The 16,123-nt window shown below is 44.2% G+C and overlaps 2 protein-coding genes across 2 annotated transcripts; one reads left to right on the forward strand and one right to left on the reverse strand.

Annotated features, from left to right (window-relative positions):
• Positions 1–6,380: 6,380 nt before the first annotated feature.
• Positions 6,381–9,885, forward strand: MYCFIDRAFT_26178 (uncharacterized protein; the record flags this gene model as incomplete). Its single annotated transcript, XM_007921545.1, has 2 exons — positions 6,381–8,779; positions 8,970–9,885. The coding sequence occupies 2 exons, from the start codon at positions 6,381–6,383 to the stop codon at positions 9,883–9,885; spliced, it is 3,315 nt and encodes a 1,104-aa protein (XP_007919736.1).
• Positions 9,886–10,037: 152 nt separating this feature from the next.
• On the reverse strand, positions 10,038–10,763 carry MYCFIDRAFT_201882 (uncharacterized protein). Its single transcript, XM_007923810.1, has one exon. It carries the CDS (start codon positions 10,708–10,710, stop codon positions 10,387–10,389), a length of 324 nt encoding a protein of 107 aa, XP_007922001.1. The 5' UTR covers positions 10,711–10,763; the 3' UTR covers positions 10,038–10,386.
• Between the last annotated feature and the right edge of the window lie 5,360 nt (positions 10,764–16,123).

Consider the following 16,123-nt stretch of genomic DNA (forward strand, 5'->3'; position numbering starts at 1 on the left):
GACGATACGATCCTTACATTTACAATAGATACACCTATAGCAGCGCGAACAATCGCCTTACATCTAGTACGCAAATACGAGGAAATATTTCCAAAGGTTAACGGACAACGGAAGGTCGATCCTATCTAATTTAATTATTTCTAGATAAGCTTACGGGCAAAATTCTAGAATTACCCCCAGATACCTATAGACTATACGTACTATAACTTCATTACGGAGCGAGTACCGATAGGAAGCACAATTACGCCCTACGGATACGTCCTACCCGACGAAAGGACGATTATTACTTAAGATATACGTTAGACGGTCTAGCGATTAAATTAGCAATACCGAAAGGCTATAGCAGCGCAGGGACGGGATGTATATAACGATACCCTCGAGGAAAAATTATATACCGAAGAAGCACGAACGGTAGGACTACGGATCCGTAACTAGTTAGAATAACGTTAGGCTACTAATTAGTCGGGAAACGGACCAACTCTCTAGATTAGAGCGTTCTAAGAGAGTTCCTTAATACCGAAAGCGCTTAAGTATTAACAGTAGTCTTCCGCACAAAAGTTATCGTTAACGGGCACCCGACGAGTGTATTAATAGATTCCGGAGCGAGCGGGAACTTTGCCTCCGAATCATTCGTTAAAAGCCGAAGGATCGTAACCCGAAGCAGAAGAGAAGGAGCGTATAAACTTATAGCAGTAGATAGGTTACCGCTACCTAGTATAGAACGAGAAACGATACCGTTACTACTAGCTATCTAACAGCACTACGAGGAAATTGTCTTAGATGTTACTAACATAGCCAGTTATAACATTGTATTAGGCATACCTTAGTTAAGAAAGTATAACCCGGTCGTAGACTAGAGAAAAGGAGTACTTACATTTAAGGAATGCGACTATATAATCGGCATTCAACCTATATAGCGGCAGCGTTCGTAGGCAGATGAGATTAACAAACGCAGGGCGACTCGTAAGACGTTTGCGTCGATAGGAATTACGGAGAACCGTATTCAACCCGGATCGATACTACCGTTAGGTTAGGAGGGTTATAATAATAATTACGGGAAGGATAGAAGTTATACACTATCGAAGAATAAAACTAGAATCTCGGACCTAGACATTCCTAAAGAGTATACTAAGTGGAAGCGACTCTTTAAAGAGGAGAGAGGCAAGGCAGCCTTACCTAAATACCAACTATAGGATTATAAGATACACTTATAGCCTAGGAAAGAGCCTCTATAGGGACCCTTATACGCAATGTCTAAGAAAGAGCTCAAAACCCTAGACAAGTAGCTAAAAGAGAAATTAGAAAAAGGCTAGATACGGAAGTCGACATCCTCGGCAGCCTTACTAGTAATGTTCGTTCCGAAAGCCGGATTAGACGAAGGACGGCTAGTAGTCGATTTTAGACGACTTAACGACATTACAATTAAGAATCGGTACCTACTACCGAACATCGAAGAAATGCAAGACCGATTAACTAGATTAGACTAGTATACGAAGATTAACCTACGCGATGCGTTTTACGCAATACGTATAGCAGCTAGATACGAATAGATAACAGCATTCCGAACAAGATATAGGCTTTACGAATTCTTAGTTATGCCTATAGGACTTATAAATGCCCTAGCGTTATATTAAGACCTTGTAAACGAAGTCCTCCGAGACCTTCTAGATATATGCGTTATCGCATATATAGACGATATCTTAGTCTATACTAAAGGAGCTCTCGCGGACTATATACGAATAGTATAGGACGCCTTCGAACGATTTACTCAAGTAGGATTTAAGACTATACCTAAGAAATGCGAATTCTATAAGAAGGAAGTCAAATTCCTAGGATTTATTATTAGCACTATAGGAATTAGGATCGATCTAGAAAAAACCAAGTCAATATAGGAATAGCTAACGCCTATATACGTTAAAGACGTACAATCATTCTTAGGATTAGCTAACTATAACAGGAAATTCATCGAGGGCTATTCTAAGACAGCGGCATCCCTTACGGAGCTTACGAAGAAAGATAAGAAATAGAACTAGAGTACGAAGGAAGACGAAGCGTTTAGGCAGCTAAAGAAGTAATGCGTTTCTACGCTAACGCTACGATTATTCGATAGGAGTAAGGCGGTCTAGATAGAAACAGACGCGTCGGATAGGGCTATAGGAGCATGCCTTATATAGGAGCATAACGGGAAACGACACCCGGTAGCCTATTACTCGAGAAAGATATCACCCGCGGAACAGAACTACGATATCTATAATAAGGAGCTACTTGCAATAGTTGCATTACTATAATACTAGCGAGTATACGCGGAAGGAGCACCAAGTCTTACGATTCTTTCTAATTATAAGAATCTAACTTACTTTACTACGACTAAAGTACTAACCCGAAGACAGGCCCGCTAGTCGGAGCTACTAGGGTAGTACAAGTTCGAAATCCGCTATACCCTAGGACGCGAGAACGGACGAGCCGACGCACTAAGCCGCCGTAGCGACTATATAGAGGGTCACGAACTAGTATAGCAGCAGATATTAAAAGCAAACCAAGACGGAAGCCTTAGTGCTAATACAAAAGAATTCAACTATATTATACGAGTTCTTTAGGATATAGAAGAACAGTTCCCAATCGAACATAGGAAATACTAAGTACCTAAGGAACGAGTTACAGAGTATATACGACAACACTACGACGGACTAGAAAATAGACACCTTAGAGTTTCAAAAACAATAGAACTAGTTAAGCGAAGCTTCGGATTCCCACACATACGATAACGAGTTCTAGAATATATTAAGAAATGTCCACAATATTAGCGTAACAAGGCTAATAGACACGCTAGATATAGACATATCCAATTTAGGACGCTACTAGATAAACTATAGGACGAGGTTACAATAGACTTTATTACGAAACTACCGAAGTCTAAGGATCCGGTTACAGGACATAGCTACGACATAATACTTATTATAGTCGATAGGCTTACGAAATACGCACACTTCATTCCTACTAACGAAGCAAGCACGGTAGAGCAACTCGGATACCTCGTACTAGATAGACTTGTACGATACCACGGATTTCTAAAGACCTATATTACGGATAGAGACAAGCTCTTTACATTAAACTACTAGAAGACGCTTACAGCGACACTTAGAATTAAGCACAAGCTATTAACGGTATACTATCTATAGACAGACGGCTAAACGGAAGTTAAGAATCAGGCCTTAGAGGTATACTTACGGCACTACGTTAATTACGCACAAAACAATTAGGCATCGCTACTGCCTATAGCACAGCTTGCACTAAACAACCAACAATCTAAGACTACGAAAGAGACACTATTCTTCGCTAATTTTAGGAAACATCCGCAGCTGTTCGGGGAATAGTATTTATAGCATCTATACGCGGATAAAGCGATAGTCGCTTTAGAAGACTTGAAGCAGGTGCATAAAGAATTGTAAAGGGCAATTGCCGAGTCTTAAGAGAAGATTACGGGACTATATAATGCTAAACGAAAAATAGCACCTTAGCTAAAAAAGGGGGATAAGGTCTACCTCCTAATAAAGAATCTAAAAACCCGGAGATCGACTAAGAAACTAGACTACGTTAAAGTCGGGCTATTTCTAATTGATAAGCCTAAAGGACTAGTTAATTACCGACTCAAACTACCGGACGACGCGAAAATCTACCCAGTATTCTATATCTCTATGCTAGAACCTACAGACGCCAAAACACCGTATTAAGAAACATTTCACTTCCAACCTAAGGAAGAAAACGAGTTTAAAGTCGAAAAGATCCTAGATTAGTAAGGTCAGAAATACCTTATTAAATGGAAAGGATACCTACATTTAGAAAACACCTAGGAACCAAAAGAAAACCTACAGAACTGTTAGTAGATAATTAAAAATTTTCAAAACCGAACAAAAAAGAAATAACTAGTATAGGAATTGAACCTACGACCTCTTAGACCCTATCGATTATAGCGCCTTAGAGTTCTTAACGACCTAGGGCAGTATAGCTCGAGGAGCGGGGACTCTAATAGCATACCTAGCAACTATGTCTTTTGTAGCTAAGAATCATACTACTAGACTAACTAGCTAGAAGATGAAATAGATAGGAAACATTAAAAATATATACCTTTAGGATACTAGACTCTCGGCACTCCTACTAGGAATTTCAGAGGTAGGCTAGGACGTCCTATCTAGACGACTCTAGTTATAAGGCGACATCTATAATCGGCTATCTAGGGGAAACGGCTCGTTAGTAGGCAACGAGAATATTATCGGCTCTATAGGCGAAGAATCTAGCTCTCTTTCGAGCTCCTCCGCCTATTAAATAGAGGCTTCCTCTACCTTAAGAGCTTATACCTCCCGATCTTCCTTTATACGTAGCGACTTACGTAAGCGACGGACCTTTGCGCGATGCTCGAAAAGCTTCCGCGTAAGGAGGTCTTCCTCCTCTTCGGCCGCTTCGAGATCTTTAGCTATCTTTAGGCGCGCCTTCCGGATTTTTTCATACTCTATACGAGTAACTTGCATATTATAGGACTAGCCGTATAGGGCGCACTCGGAGTAGCGGCCGGAACGGAGATCGACTTTATAGGATTTATCGGCCTATTCGCAATAAAAGTAGCGGATCGGCATTTCGAGGCAGTCGGTAAGGATATTATTTACGATATTTTCCTTACGCTAACGAGAAGACAAGTCCTTTAATAACTTTAGCATAGCAAAGAAGTTAGAATTAGAAAGTTCCGGAATAAGGGACTATCCCGCTTAAGGAGGGGGATAGTGTTACGGATCTAATTAGTTAGAGTCCTTATATAATCTTAGAGCGACGCTAAGACTAGTAGGCTAAGCTATCGCTCTATCTTACTAGGAGCGACAGGAGCGGTCGAGAGCGATAGCGTCGCTTACGTCGCTCACGACTATAGACAAGATGTCTCCTTTATATTTAGGAACGCCGGAATGCCCTTATAGCTCGAGGCGTTTAACTTATATTACTTACTCACTAATTGGAATTACCTTTATACCAATTATTCTGTCTCTGCCTCCCGCTTATATTAGCCTCTCTAAAGAAGCCTCGGCTTATACGTAATAAGAAGTCACTTAACGATCTGTCGCGAGTAACCGTAACAAGGTGCTATCGAGGCAAATAAACTACGCTTATAACTTACTTAGCAAGATAAGGATATAGCTAACAATAGGTACTAGAAGATGCTCCGCGAGGCGAAGGGTACTTATAATAGGGCGCGCTACTATCGATTAAAGTATAGTAAGGCCTTCTATGTTATATTTAACAATAATAGTAAGACTAAGTAGATAGACGTTAAGTTACAGTCTAACGATAAGCTACTACGATACGTCTTCGATAAGCGCCTTCTTACTACCGACAATACCTCTATCTTAAAGAAGACTAGTAATCTATACGCCGACATTCTTAGCAATTATAAGCGATATACTTATACGTCTAAGAACGGCGAAATTATATATATATAGAGCCTAATAATAACACTATGTTTACCGACTCGTACCTACGATTACGAAGGTAATAGCGACCTTCTAATATAAACTAACGTTAAGACTAAGCGGCGGTTAAATAGCCTATTCGCGTAAGAGCCTAATACTCGACTTAACTAGTTATAATAAGACGAGGCGCTACTTAACGAAGATACTATATATACTAATATTTAGCCTTACTTAGTATATCCTCGCCGCCGCTACGAGTTAGTATAGCGAAAGCGCTATTTCTACGAGCCTCCGAAGAAAACTAGCCGCTATCGAGGCGAGGTCGCTAGTAGTAAGAACAACCCTATTAAGCTAGAGGAGGTAGATAGTAGATATAGTAGTTAGTTATTTACTTAATAAGAAGAGGTAGCAGTTATATAATAGACATATAGGCCGATATATAAAGTAATCGATTATATAGTAGACTCGAGGTTTGCTAAGAGGCCGGATTAAGGTCTTATAGTCGCAATTTAGTTACTAATATACCGAAAATCTACTGTTTCTTGTCTCTTATTCTACTTATATTTAGTCTCCTATTATATGTGCTCTACAACATTGCTGTCGTCGAGTTTTACGTATAGCCTACTAAGAAAAAGCGATTTTACGTATGGCTTGAATCCCCGAGCCCAGGGCGAGGGGTGGAGTGGCTGACGCAACCCCGGATAGGCTGCCACAAAGAAGATTTCTCAGGCATCGTCTTCAGGCATCAAGAGGTCCCTGCAGCCGCACGCGCTAGTTCTATTCTAGCTGGCTCGGCGGGGCAAGTGCTCGAAAAAAGTTGCAGCACAGCAGGAAAGAGCCACCGAGCCACCGCTTCTGGCAATATCGCAATCTACAATTTCTTTCTTTTGTTTGTGCTGTTACTATACTGTAATCACATCCGGCAGCATGGACGAGCAGCGATTCGTAGCGCTGCTGCAAGCGCTCACGGAGCCGGACACGCAAAAGGTCAAGGCGGCCACCAGCGAGCTCAACAAGACCTACTACACCAGGCCTGAGTCCGTGGTGGCCTTGATCCACGTCGTGATCAGCCACGACGACGGCGCCCTGAGGCAACTTGCCGCCATCGAGGCACGCAAACAGGTCAACAAGCACTGGACGCAGGTGCCAGAAGAGCAGAAGAGCCAGCTCCGCCAGCAGCTGCTGCAAAGCACGGTCAACGAAGAGAAGACGCTTGCGAGGCATAGCAAGTCGCGTGTAATTGCTGCCATCGCCAAGATCGACCTTGACGGTGGACAATGGCAGGAGCTGCCCGGCACATTGCAGCAGGCTGCCACCAGCAACAACGCCAAGCAGCGCGATGTCGGTATCTACATCCTCTACACCCTGCTTGAGGCGATGCCCGACATCTTCCAGGAGAACATGGCTTCCATCTTGAACCTCTTCAACCAAACAATTCAGGACCCCGAATCGACCGACGTCCGCATACACACCATGTTGGCTCTCTCAGAGCTCGCCATGGTACTCGACACCGAGGAGGACACGCAAAACCTCAAGCTCTTCCAGAACACCATCCCACACATGGTTAAGGTCCTGCAGGGCACTATCGAAGCTGAAGATGAGGAGCACACTATGCAAGCATTTGATGTCTTCAACAAGCTGTTGAGCTACGAAAGCGCCTTCCTCAACCAGCACTTCGGCGACTTGCTGCAATTTTTCATCCATGTGGCGCTCAAGACCGAAATCGACGACGAGATCCGATCTCAAGCCATCTCTTGGTTGATGCAAGCTGTGCGATACAGGAAGCTCAAGGTGCAGAGCTTGAAGGTCGGCGAGCAATTGACCAAGATGTGCCTTCAAATCGCCACCGAGCTTGACGAGCTTCCTTCAGAGGAGGACGACATCTCCCCTGCTCGATCTGCTCTCGGCCTCCTCGATATTCTTAGCGAGAGCCTTCCGCCCAGCCAAGTTGCTGTACCGCTCCTCAAGGCTATCGGTCCTTACGTCCAGGATAGCCGCCCAGAACATCGACGAGCAGGTATTTTGGCTCTTGGCATGTGTGTAGAGGGAGCACCAGATTTCATCTCAACACAGCTTAAGGAGATTCTGCCACTGGTGCTCCATCTCTTGGAAGATCCGGCCACTACTGTGCGCAGTGCTGCCCTCAATTCAGTCGCCAGATTGGCGGATGATCTCGCTGAGGACATGGGTAAGGAGCACGCACAGCTCATTCCAGCTCTCATCCGCAACTTTGATCTCGCACTTCAGGGCATGCGAAACACGCCACAAGGCACAAAAGAGCACGAGCTTAACACACACATCGTCAAGGCTAGTGCTATGGCTGTCGACTCCTTGATTGAGGGCCTTTCACCCGAGGATGCTGCCAAATACGTCAACGATCTCATGCCTCGCTTCGCAATGCTTCTCGAGCACGATGACTACAAAGTACAAATGGCCGCCGTCAGTGCTATTGGTAGTATCGCCAGTGCCTCTGAAAGCGCCTTTCAGCCATACTTCGAGAAGACGATGCAGACCCTTGGCAAGTACATCAACATCAAGGACAGCGAGGACGAACTTGAGCTCCGAAGCATGGTTATCGACTCTCTTGGCAAGATTGCAAGTGCCGTTGGTGCACAGGGGTTCAAGCAGTACGTGCGCCCGCTCATGGAGGCGAGCGAGGAAGGGTTGAAATTGGACAACCAGCGACTGAAAGAGACGAGCTATATCTTGTGGAGCACGCTCGCGAGGGTGTACGAGGAAGACTTTGAGCCTTTCTTGGACGGTGTCGTCAAGTCCTTGTTCGAATGCCTTGAGCAAGAAGAGACAGATTCCGAAGTCCAGCTCGGTGCCGAAGCATCAGACCTTGTCGGACAGGAAATCACCATTGCCGGCAAGAAGATCAGGGTCGCTGGCGCTGGTGGCCAGAACGAAGATGACGAAATCGACGAAGAAGAGGTCGTCAAGGCTCTCATGGAGACCGAGGATGACGATGATGATGACTGGGACGACCTTGGTGCTGTTACTGCTGTTGCAATGGAAAAAGAAATTGCCATTGAGGTACTTGGAGATGTGCTCACTCACTCAAAAAGCAAATATTTGCCATACATGCAGAAGACCATCGAGACCGCACTTCCGCTGCTCGAGCACACATTCGAGGGTGTGCGAAAGAGCGCCATCAGCACCCTTTGGCGAGCCTATGCATGCCTGTTCGGTTTGGCAGAGGATGGGGGAATGCAGAAGTGGAAACCAGGCCTTCCGCTCCAGGTCAAGCCTGGCGCCGATCTTGAGAAGCTCGGCGATCTTGTCATGCGAGGTACATTGATACTGTGGGAGGAGGAGATGGACCGGTGAGTACTGACCTTCTTTTGCCTTTTTGCCACGGCAGTTTTCCATGATGAGAACACTTTCGTTTACCCAGCTCACTCTGATGCTACGGCATATGCTGCTAAGACGTAGAGGCTGTTTCTGATACCATCACACCCAAGACGCTTGTCATTACGAAAAGCTATCAGAAACACCAGCTGACCCTTGAAATAGTGCAACGGTCACGGAAATCAACCGCAACTTGGCCGCCACTCTCAAGCTCTGTGGACCAGCAGTACTTGCCCCAGGTGCCAGCTCACAGAACTCTACTCCATTGGAGCAGATCACCTCCTCGATTATGCTCATTCTATCTCGCAGCCACCCGTGCCAGAAGGACGAGGATGAGTTCGACGAGCCTGCTCCTGTGGAAGCAGAGTCTGCGGAGTATGACTGGCTCGTGGTAGAGACCGCGATGGAGGTCATCACGGCACTCGCCGTCGCTCTCGGCGAACAGTTTGCAGAGCTGTGGAAGATCTTCGAGTCTCCCATCGTCAAGTACACATCATCGCAGGAACGTTTCGAGCGATCTGCCGCCGTTGGTACCATGGGTGAGTGTGTTGAGGCAATGGGCGCTGCCTGCACTCCATATACCTCGCGCTTGATGAAACTGCTCCTCAAGCGCCTCACAGACGAGGACCCAGAAACCAAGAGCAATGCTGCTTTTGGCATGGGCCTTCTGTGCTTGAACAGCACGGATGCTAAGGAAATTCTGCCAAATTACAACAAGATTCTTGGTCTTCTTGAGCCTCTTTTGCACCGCAGCAGCAGTGGCGACGAGTCCGAAGCTCGTCTGCTTGACAATGCTGCCGGCTGTGTCAGCCGCATGATCAAGAAGTCTCCAGAGAACGTCCCACTCGACCAAGTCCTACCACACCTTGTGGACTTGCTGCCGCTGAAGGAGGACTTCCGAGAAAACGAACCAGTCTTCGACATGATCGTGGCTCTCTACCAGCAGCAGAACTCGGTGATCCAAGGTCTGACCGCCATGCTCATGCCTGTGTTCGAGCAGGTCATGGGCGAGCCTCAAGACCAGATCAGCGACGAGACCAGAGGCAAGCTCACGGAGCTGGTCAAGTATCTGAAGGGCTAGGGAGCTAGTCCGAACGGATTGAATAAGTACTAGATGGAGAGGCGTGCCTGCCTGCCGAGCATTGCATAGCGTGGCATTTAGTTGATACCCAGAGTTGCTCATGTTGAGGCAAAAGTCATGAAAGTTAAGAATTACATGCTATCCGTTTTCTTCATCGAGCTAAAAAAATGGTGCATAGCTACTACTGCCATGGTGCTATATGACTCTCGCTCGTCGCGTCTGGATACCTCACTTGTCGCAAAGCTTGTTAGGCCGGTTGCTATAAAAACCGGCAAAGATGTACTTTTGTTCTGCATGAAATCTGCCCTCGGACCGCAGGCTTTGCCTTACCTGAGACCCCAAAGCTTTATCTTGTATATAGTCCTTATTGACGATCGCTGTTTCAAGTGCACGGCTTTCGCGGAGCGAGCATAGAACGCACAACAGAATCACGTCCCTTCTGCCGGAATTTCCTGTTATCAAGTCTGCTGTTCCAATCCCCGCGTGAGCATTGTCTTGCTTTCATCCGTTGATCGTTGCCCTAGGTGATATTCTCTCTCTCGTCAAGTTGTATTTTCCATTAAAACATAGTCTCTCCAGAAATTTGCAAGCAGCGAAAAAAGTTCTTGCAGCCTCATCTCGTTCTGACGCCTCGTCAAGTTCATCCGAAGTGGCACCCCCGACCTGCTCATCATCGTCTATCGTCTTGACACCCAAATGCAGATCTGAGAGCTTCGGGAAGAATATAGGAAGCTGCTCTAGGAGATCTTCGGCATTATCATCCCAAAAATAGTCTTTGATGTGAAGGGATGTCAGGTTTGGGAGATATATGTAGCCGTCGTGCATTTGGAATCGGGAAATTTGTAGAGTGAGGGATTGCAGATTCTGCGAATGGATTCGAGAGACAAGGCTCAGGAACTCTTTCGTTCGCACGTCTACGTGGAAAAAGGGGAGTTCTTTTTCGAATGCTTTGCGCATTGAGAGGGAGGTTAGGCCAGGGAAGGCGCTGAGGACTGTTCCGGCGAAGTGTAATAGGAACCCGCCTGTATCGAAGGGCATGAAAGCCAGGGTCTTGACTTGTGGTAGACAGAGACGGTTGTGTTGGAAGCTCGTCCAGACTAGTTGACGTGATTGTTCCGGAAGGACTAAAGTAAGGTCGTGCATGGCTGGCAGACTTTGCAGTGCGGCGCACAGGTTGAGGCCAAAGTCTGCAGGCACATCGAAAACAAGCACAATGCTTAACTTCTTGACCTGTCGAGTGGCCATGCGCGAGTGGCTGATCATTTGGAGCGATGAAGATGCTTGTCTGCCGTTAGAATCAGGTGTCAAGGACACAGCGCTGAACATGTATGGTGTGCCGAGGTCTCGAAGTCGATGGCAAGTGGAACAGAAGTTGATTAGATCTGATGGCGATCTATGATTTGGGGCGTTGCCATATAAGTCAGCCTGAGATAGCGTCTGCTGCCACGGACGCCCTTTGGGTATGATATCCAGAATTTCGCGGAGAGCATCATCGTTCAAATCCAGAAGCCTGGTGACTTTTCGAGAGTGGCTGCCGTTGCGGTCCATGTCGCTGATTGCCCAGAACCGAATATTTTGATTCTACCTGCAGGTGATGACCATATTGCTTGCGGTAATTCCACGCGGGCTTGAGTGACAGTGGGCGACTCTATTGCCGTGAGACTCGCAGATCCAGAGATACCTTGGACCGCTACATACTACGCGACTCCCCACTTGAAATGAGCGAACGCAAGAGGCAGTATTGAGAAGTCTTTTGTGCTGTCAGATGAAAAGGTCATGGCGGTACGCGAATGTCGAGTCCACAGTGGAGCTCGGAAGGATTTCGTCCCTTGCGCACACCGAGTCACCGACCTTTCCGAGCTGGGAAGTCTCACGACTACATTTATGCATGGTATTGGCCATTGACTATCCCTTTGCTGATGATACCGGAATTTCTTGGCGAACCTATCCCCGCTGTGGTTCGCGTCTCCACTACTGTAATCTAGTGAAGCTACGAACGCCGATTAGGCAATATAGGGCAGCCGGTTTCGGCTAGACAAGGTATTAGTTAGGGTTAAGAAATAGGATAGTCTATAGGCCGCCTCGGACCTCTAAAACTAAGTTTGCTACGTTTAAACCTTAGTAAGTAAATAATGCCGCCTAGTATACTAAGACAAGAGGTTTATAGACTATAACCTATAGATTAATATATTCTAATATATATAATAGCTACGTACGTACCTTCGGACGAGGGAAGAGTTAAAGTAGCGCCGTAGACTCTACGCTAGGAGGATTAAAGTAGATAATAGACAGCTTTACTAACTATTACTACCTCGTAGTCTACTATAGCTACAGTTATTAACTAAGGGTAAGGCGAAGAAGGCAATTCTTAACCGCCTTAATAAGCTAGAATTATAGGTAAAGAACTTAAGAGTAGATTTAAACGTCTAGTAATAGTAGTAGGCGTAGGCTACGCGTAAGGAGCCTATAGTAAAAGAAGAGAGTAAGAGCGAAATAGGCTCTTAAAGCGAGGAAGGGGTTGTTATTAGGGTATCCGAGCTTAATTAGTTAAAGACTAATTTAGTCGACTTAACGATAGAAGTAAAGGGCTTAAAGGTAATAGTATTATCGTTATTATAAGCTTAATAGAAGGCCGTAGAGCCGGTATTATAGTAGTTAAAGTACTCGTAGAAGTAGTGCCTTTATTATCGAAGGTTAGCCTCTAAGTACGCCTATACGCCTTAATATCGATAATATTATACTAGTTATAGCGACAAATACGGCATAGGTTATACTCGGGTCTATATACTTTATAGGTCTCGCCTACGTTATACTCTTAGCGGCCTTATAGGTCGAGAGGCTAGTATTTAAAACCCTATATAACTCGAGTAAAGCGATAGAGCTAACACCTCCTTATTTTAATAGCAGTGCGGCTTATAAAATGCCTATAGCTCTTATTAAGGCAAGGAACCTTATCCGGTAGACTATCGCCCTTCTTAAATAAGTTAAATTAATACCGCTATAGTCGTAGACTACTAGCGTTATAGTTTATATATATATTGCCTGCAATAAACTAACCTATTCTTGTCCGCGGAAGTAACGCTCTCGCTACTAGCTATAACCCTCGCTCGGCGTCTTATATTAGACCTAATATAGCTATATCTTCGTTAATAAGGTTCTAGCTAAGTCGAAGGCGATAGTTATATTACTAAGTAAGAGTTAGGTCCTTAATCTTGCGTATATTAGCATTATTACGGCAAAGAAGGTAGGAATTAATAACCGTAGCGTCTAAGAGGAAGTTAGTAGAATAGCGGATACTATAGTTTAAAGGCCTTATACTAAGTACTATAATAGAACCTAAGCTAGTCGTATATGTCTACGCCGCCTAGATAATTATTATAATTAGCAGCGTATTTAGGTATTAACTTAGCCTCCTTATCCTCTTTCTAGTATAGCCTAACGTAGTTCCGAATATAAGCGTTAGTATCTCGTAGTTTGCGGCGTTCTCGAGATTCTCTATCTATAGGCTAGTAACTAGTAGTTAGCATTTAAACGAGATTTCTGTTCTGCTAGAGGGGTACTGCTATGTTATAAATTGCCCTATAAAGCTATATATCGAAAGGGAACCGAGTCGACTTCCGATAAAGGTTAATAGCCTTACTAGAAGGCGTAGAGAACTTAGTACCTACCTATAGCTAACTCTTAGAGCTAGTACGTACTAGTATACTAGTAGTAGCAATACTATACTACCGTAGAATAGCAAAGAGAGGGATATTATTAAATAGATTGTCTAAGTAAACATAGTAGAATCGCTATTAGAAAGGCAGTTATAGCAAGAGAGATAAGACTGCTTTATAAAGCCTCGATAACTAAGCTTTTAGGTTTATAGACTACGCTATAAGTAGTCTAGTTATAGCCGCTAGCGGCTTCGCGTATAGGTCGGCGTACTTATAAAGGCTCGGCGGCAGGTTAACTCTTCCTCCTATACTAATATTCGAACCCCTTCTACGCTAGTTTCTACTATTCTAACTGTCGCCTTTAATAGTACGATAGCGCCGCTAGGAGCGCTGCTTTTTCTAAGCTTTAGAGAGCTCTTCTTAGACGAGAACTAGTCCTTCGAAACTATTAGGTATCCTAACCTTCTTAAAACCCTACTTCTTAGTTAGACTGGAGAATAACTAAGAGATAATAAACCTAGTATAATATACTACTAGTATATAGAATCCGATAGGGCATAGCTTGCCCTTTATTATTATTATATAAGAAGAGCGCCTAGTAAACCGTACGAGAACCTCGTTAAGACTAATATTAGTACTAGGTATATAAATCTTCGTAATCCGGCTCCTAAGCTTGTCCGGTAACTACTAAACCTATAACTACGGCAGGTTGCCCTTTATCGACTCTATAGGCTCGCTATACTATAGGCATGCCTTTAACTACTTAAACCGAGTAAGAGACATATTCTAAGTAATATTATAAGAAGGCTAATAACCGTCGGTGCGCTAATAATTAGTCTTATTGTCTATTTAGATAGCAGATATATAGATTATTATTCCTACGAAGATTTTAACCTTATAGAGGTACGTATTCGTCTACTTCGAGCTAGTAATAACGACCTCGATTACTCTAACTCTCTAGTTTATTCTTTTAAACCTCGGCTCCTTAGTATACTTATTTATATAAAAGGCTAACTTCTTATAGATCTCGTTAACTATAAGAAGGGTTATATTAGTAGGTAGATAGGGTAGTAGTAGGTACAAGTAGTATTCGATAGAGATCTAGGAGAAGAAGGAGGAAGGTAGGCTAGTTAGCCTAACGCTAAGCGCTAAGCCCTGCCTAAGGCACTAAGACCCTAGTGTTACGGATCTGATTAGTTAGAGTCCTTACATAATCTTAGAGCGACGCTAAGACTAGTAGGCTAAGCTGTCGCTCTATCATGCTGGGAGCGATAGGAGCGGTCGAGAGCGATAGCGTCGCTTACGTCGCTTACGACTCTAGAGGATCCCCTCCTTTATATTTAGGAACGCCGGAATGCCCTTATAGCTCGAGGCGTTTAACTTATATTACCTACTCACTAATTAGAATTACCTTTGTACTAATTATTCTATCTCTACCTCCCGCTTATATTAGCCTCTCTAAAGAAGCCTCGGCTTGTACGTAATAAGAAGTTACCTAACGATCTGTCGCGAGTAACCGTAACACTTTGAACGCCCTTAGGATAAGTGCCTTATTACAAGTCGGAAGGGGAACTCCCGCCCCTAGCGAGACAGGCAGTACTCGACGTACTACCTCTAGTATTAGCAATATACTAGGAACCTATACCGGAAACGATTCTCTTAAGATCGGAAAGCTAGACTTTTATTACGGCGACCGAGACAAGTTCGATACCTAGGTTAGCTAGATAGATATATATTTTATATTTAACTAGGTTTAAGACAACTTAAAGCTAGTCTTCGCAACAACGTTTATACGAGGCAGGGCTTAGCATTAGGTTAAACTATTTCTTAGGACCTATCTAGATAGTAACGGGACCGATAATTCGGATAGAATCTTCGCAAGCTACGAAAATCTTAAGCGTACGATAAAGAAGGTCTTTAGATCTTCTAACGAGGTTACTACCGTAGTTAGGGTTATCTAACACTTAACTTAGAAAGGATTATATACCGATTACGCCGCTAAATTTTAGGAATACGCCTAACTTACGGATTAGGACGACGAAGCTCTTATAATAATATATCGGCGAGGTCTTAAGGATAACGTTAAAGACGAGCTTATACGCGATAGTAGAAAAATAGATAATATAGGAACATTAGTTAAGGTTACGATCGATCTCGACGATAGGCTCTACGAACGAGCTTTAGAACGACGTTACGATTCTAAGACTTCTAGAAAGGCTAGTTATACTCCTAGATACGATAATAGACGAAACTATAGTACCTACGATAAACCAAAGGGAAATAACTACTACGGTACGTAACTAATAGAGCTAGACGCTACCTAGAAGGGTCGAGCAATTAAAGGAAGAAAAGGCAAGAGTTCGCCTAAGAAAGTAGGAAGATTAACTTGCTATATATAGCAAGGAAGGCTATATAGCACGGAACTGCCGCAGTAAGAATATAGTGCGACGCGAATAGTTTAATATAATACAACGAAAGAACTCGGGTAGAGAAGGCTACCGAATAGTAGTAGAGCTATACTCTATTAATAACGCGCCGAGGACCTACGTAGAGGTCGTAAAGAAAGAGCTACGATAAATCTA

This window comes from Pseudocercospora fijiensis, assembly GCF_000340215.1.
Source record: "Pseudocercospora fijiensis CIRAD86 unplaced genomic scaffold MYCFIscaffold_1, whole genome shotgun sequence".
NCBI classification, from domain to species: domain Eukaryota; kingdom Fungi; phylum Ascomycota; class Dothideomycetes; order Mycosphaerellales; family Mycosphaerellaceae; genus Pseudocercospora; species Pseudocercospora fijiensis.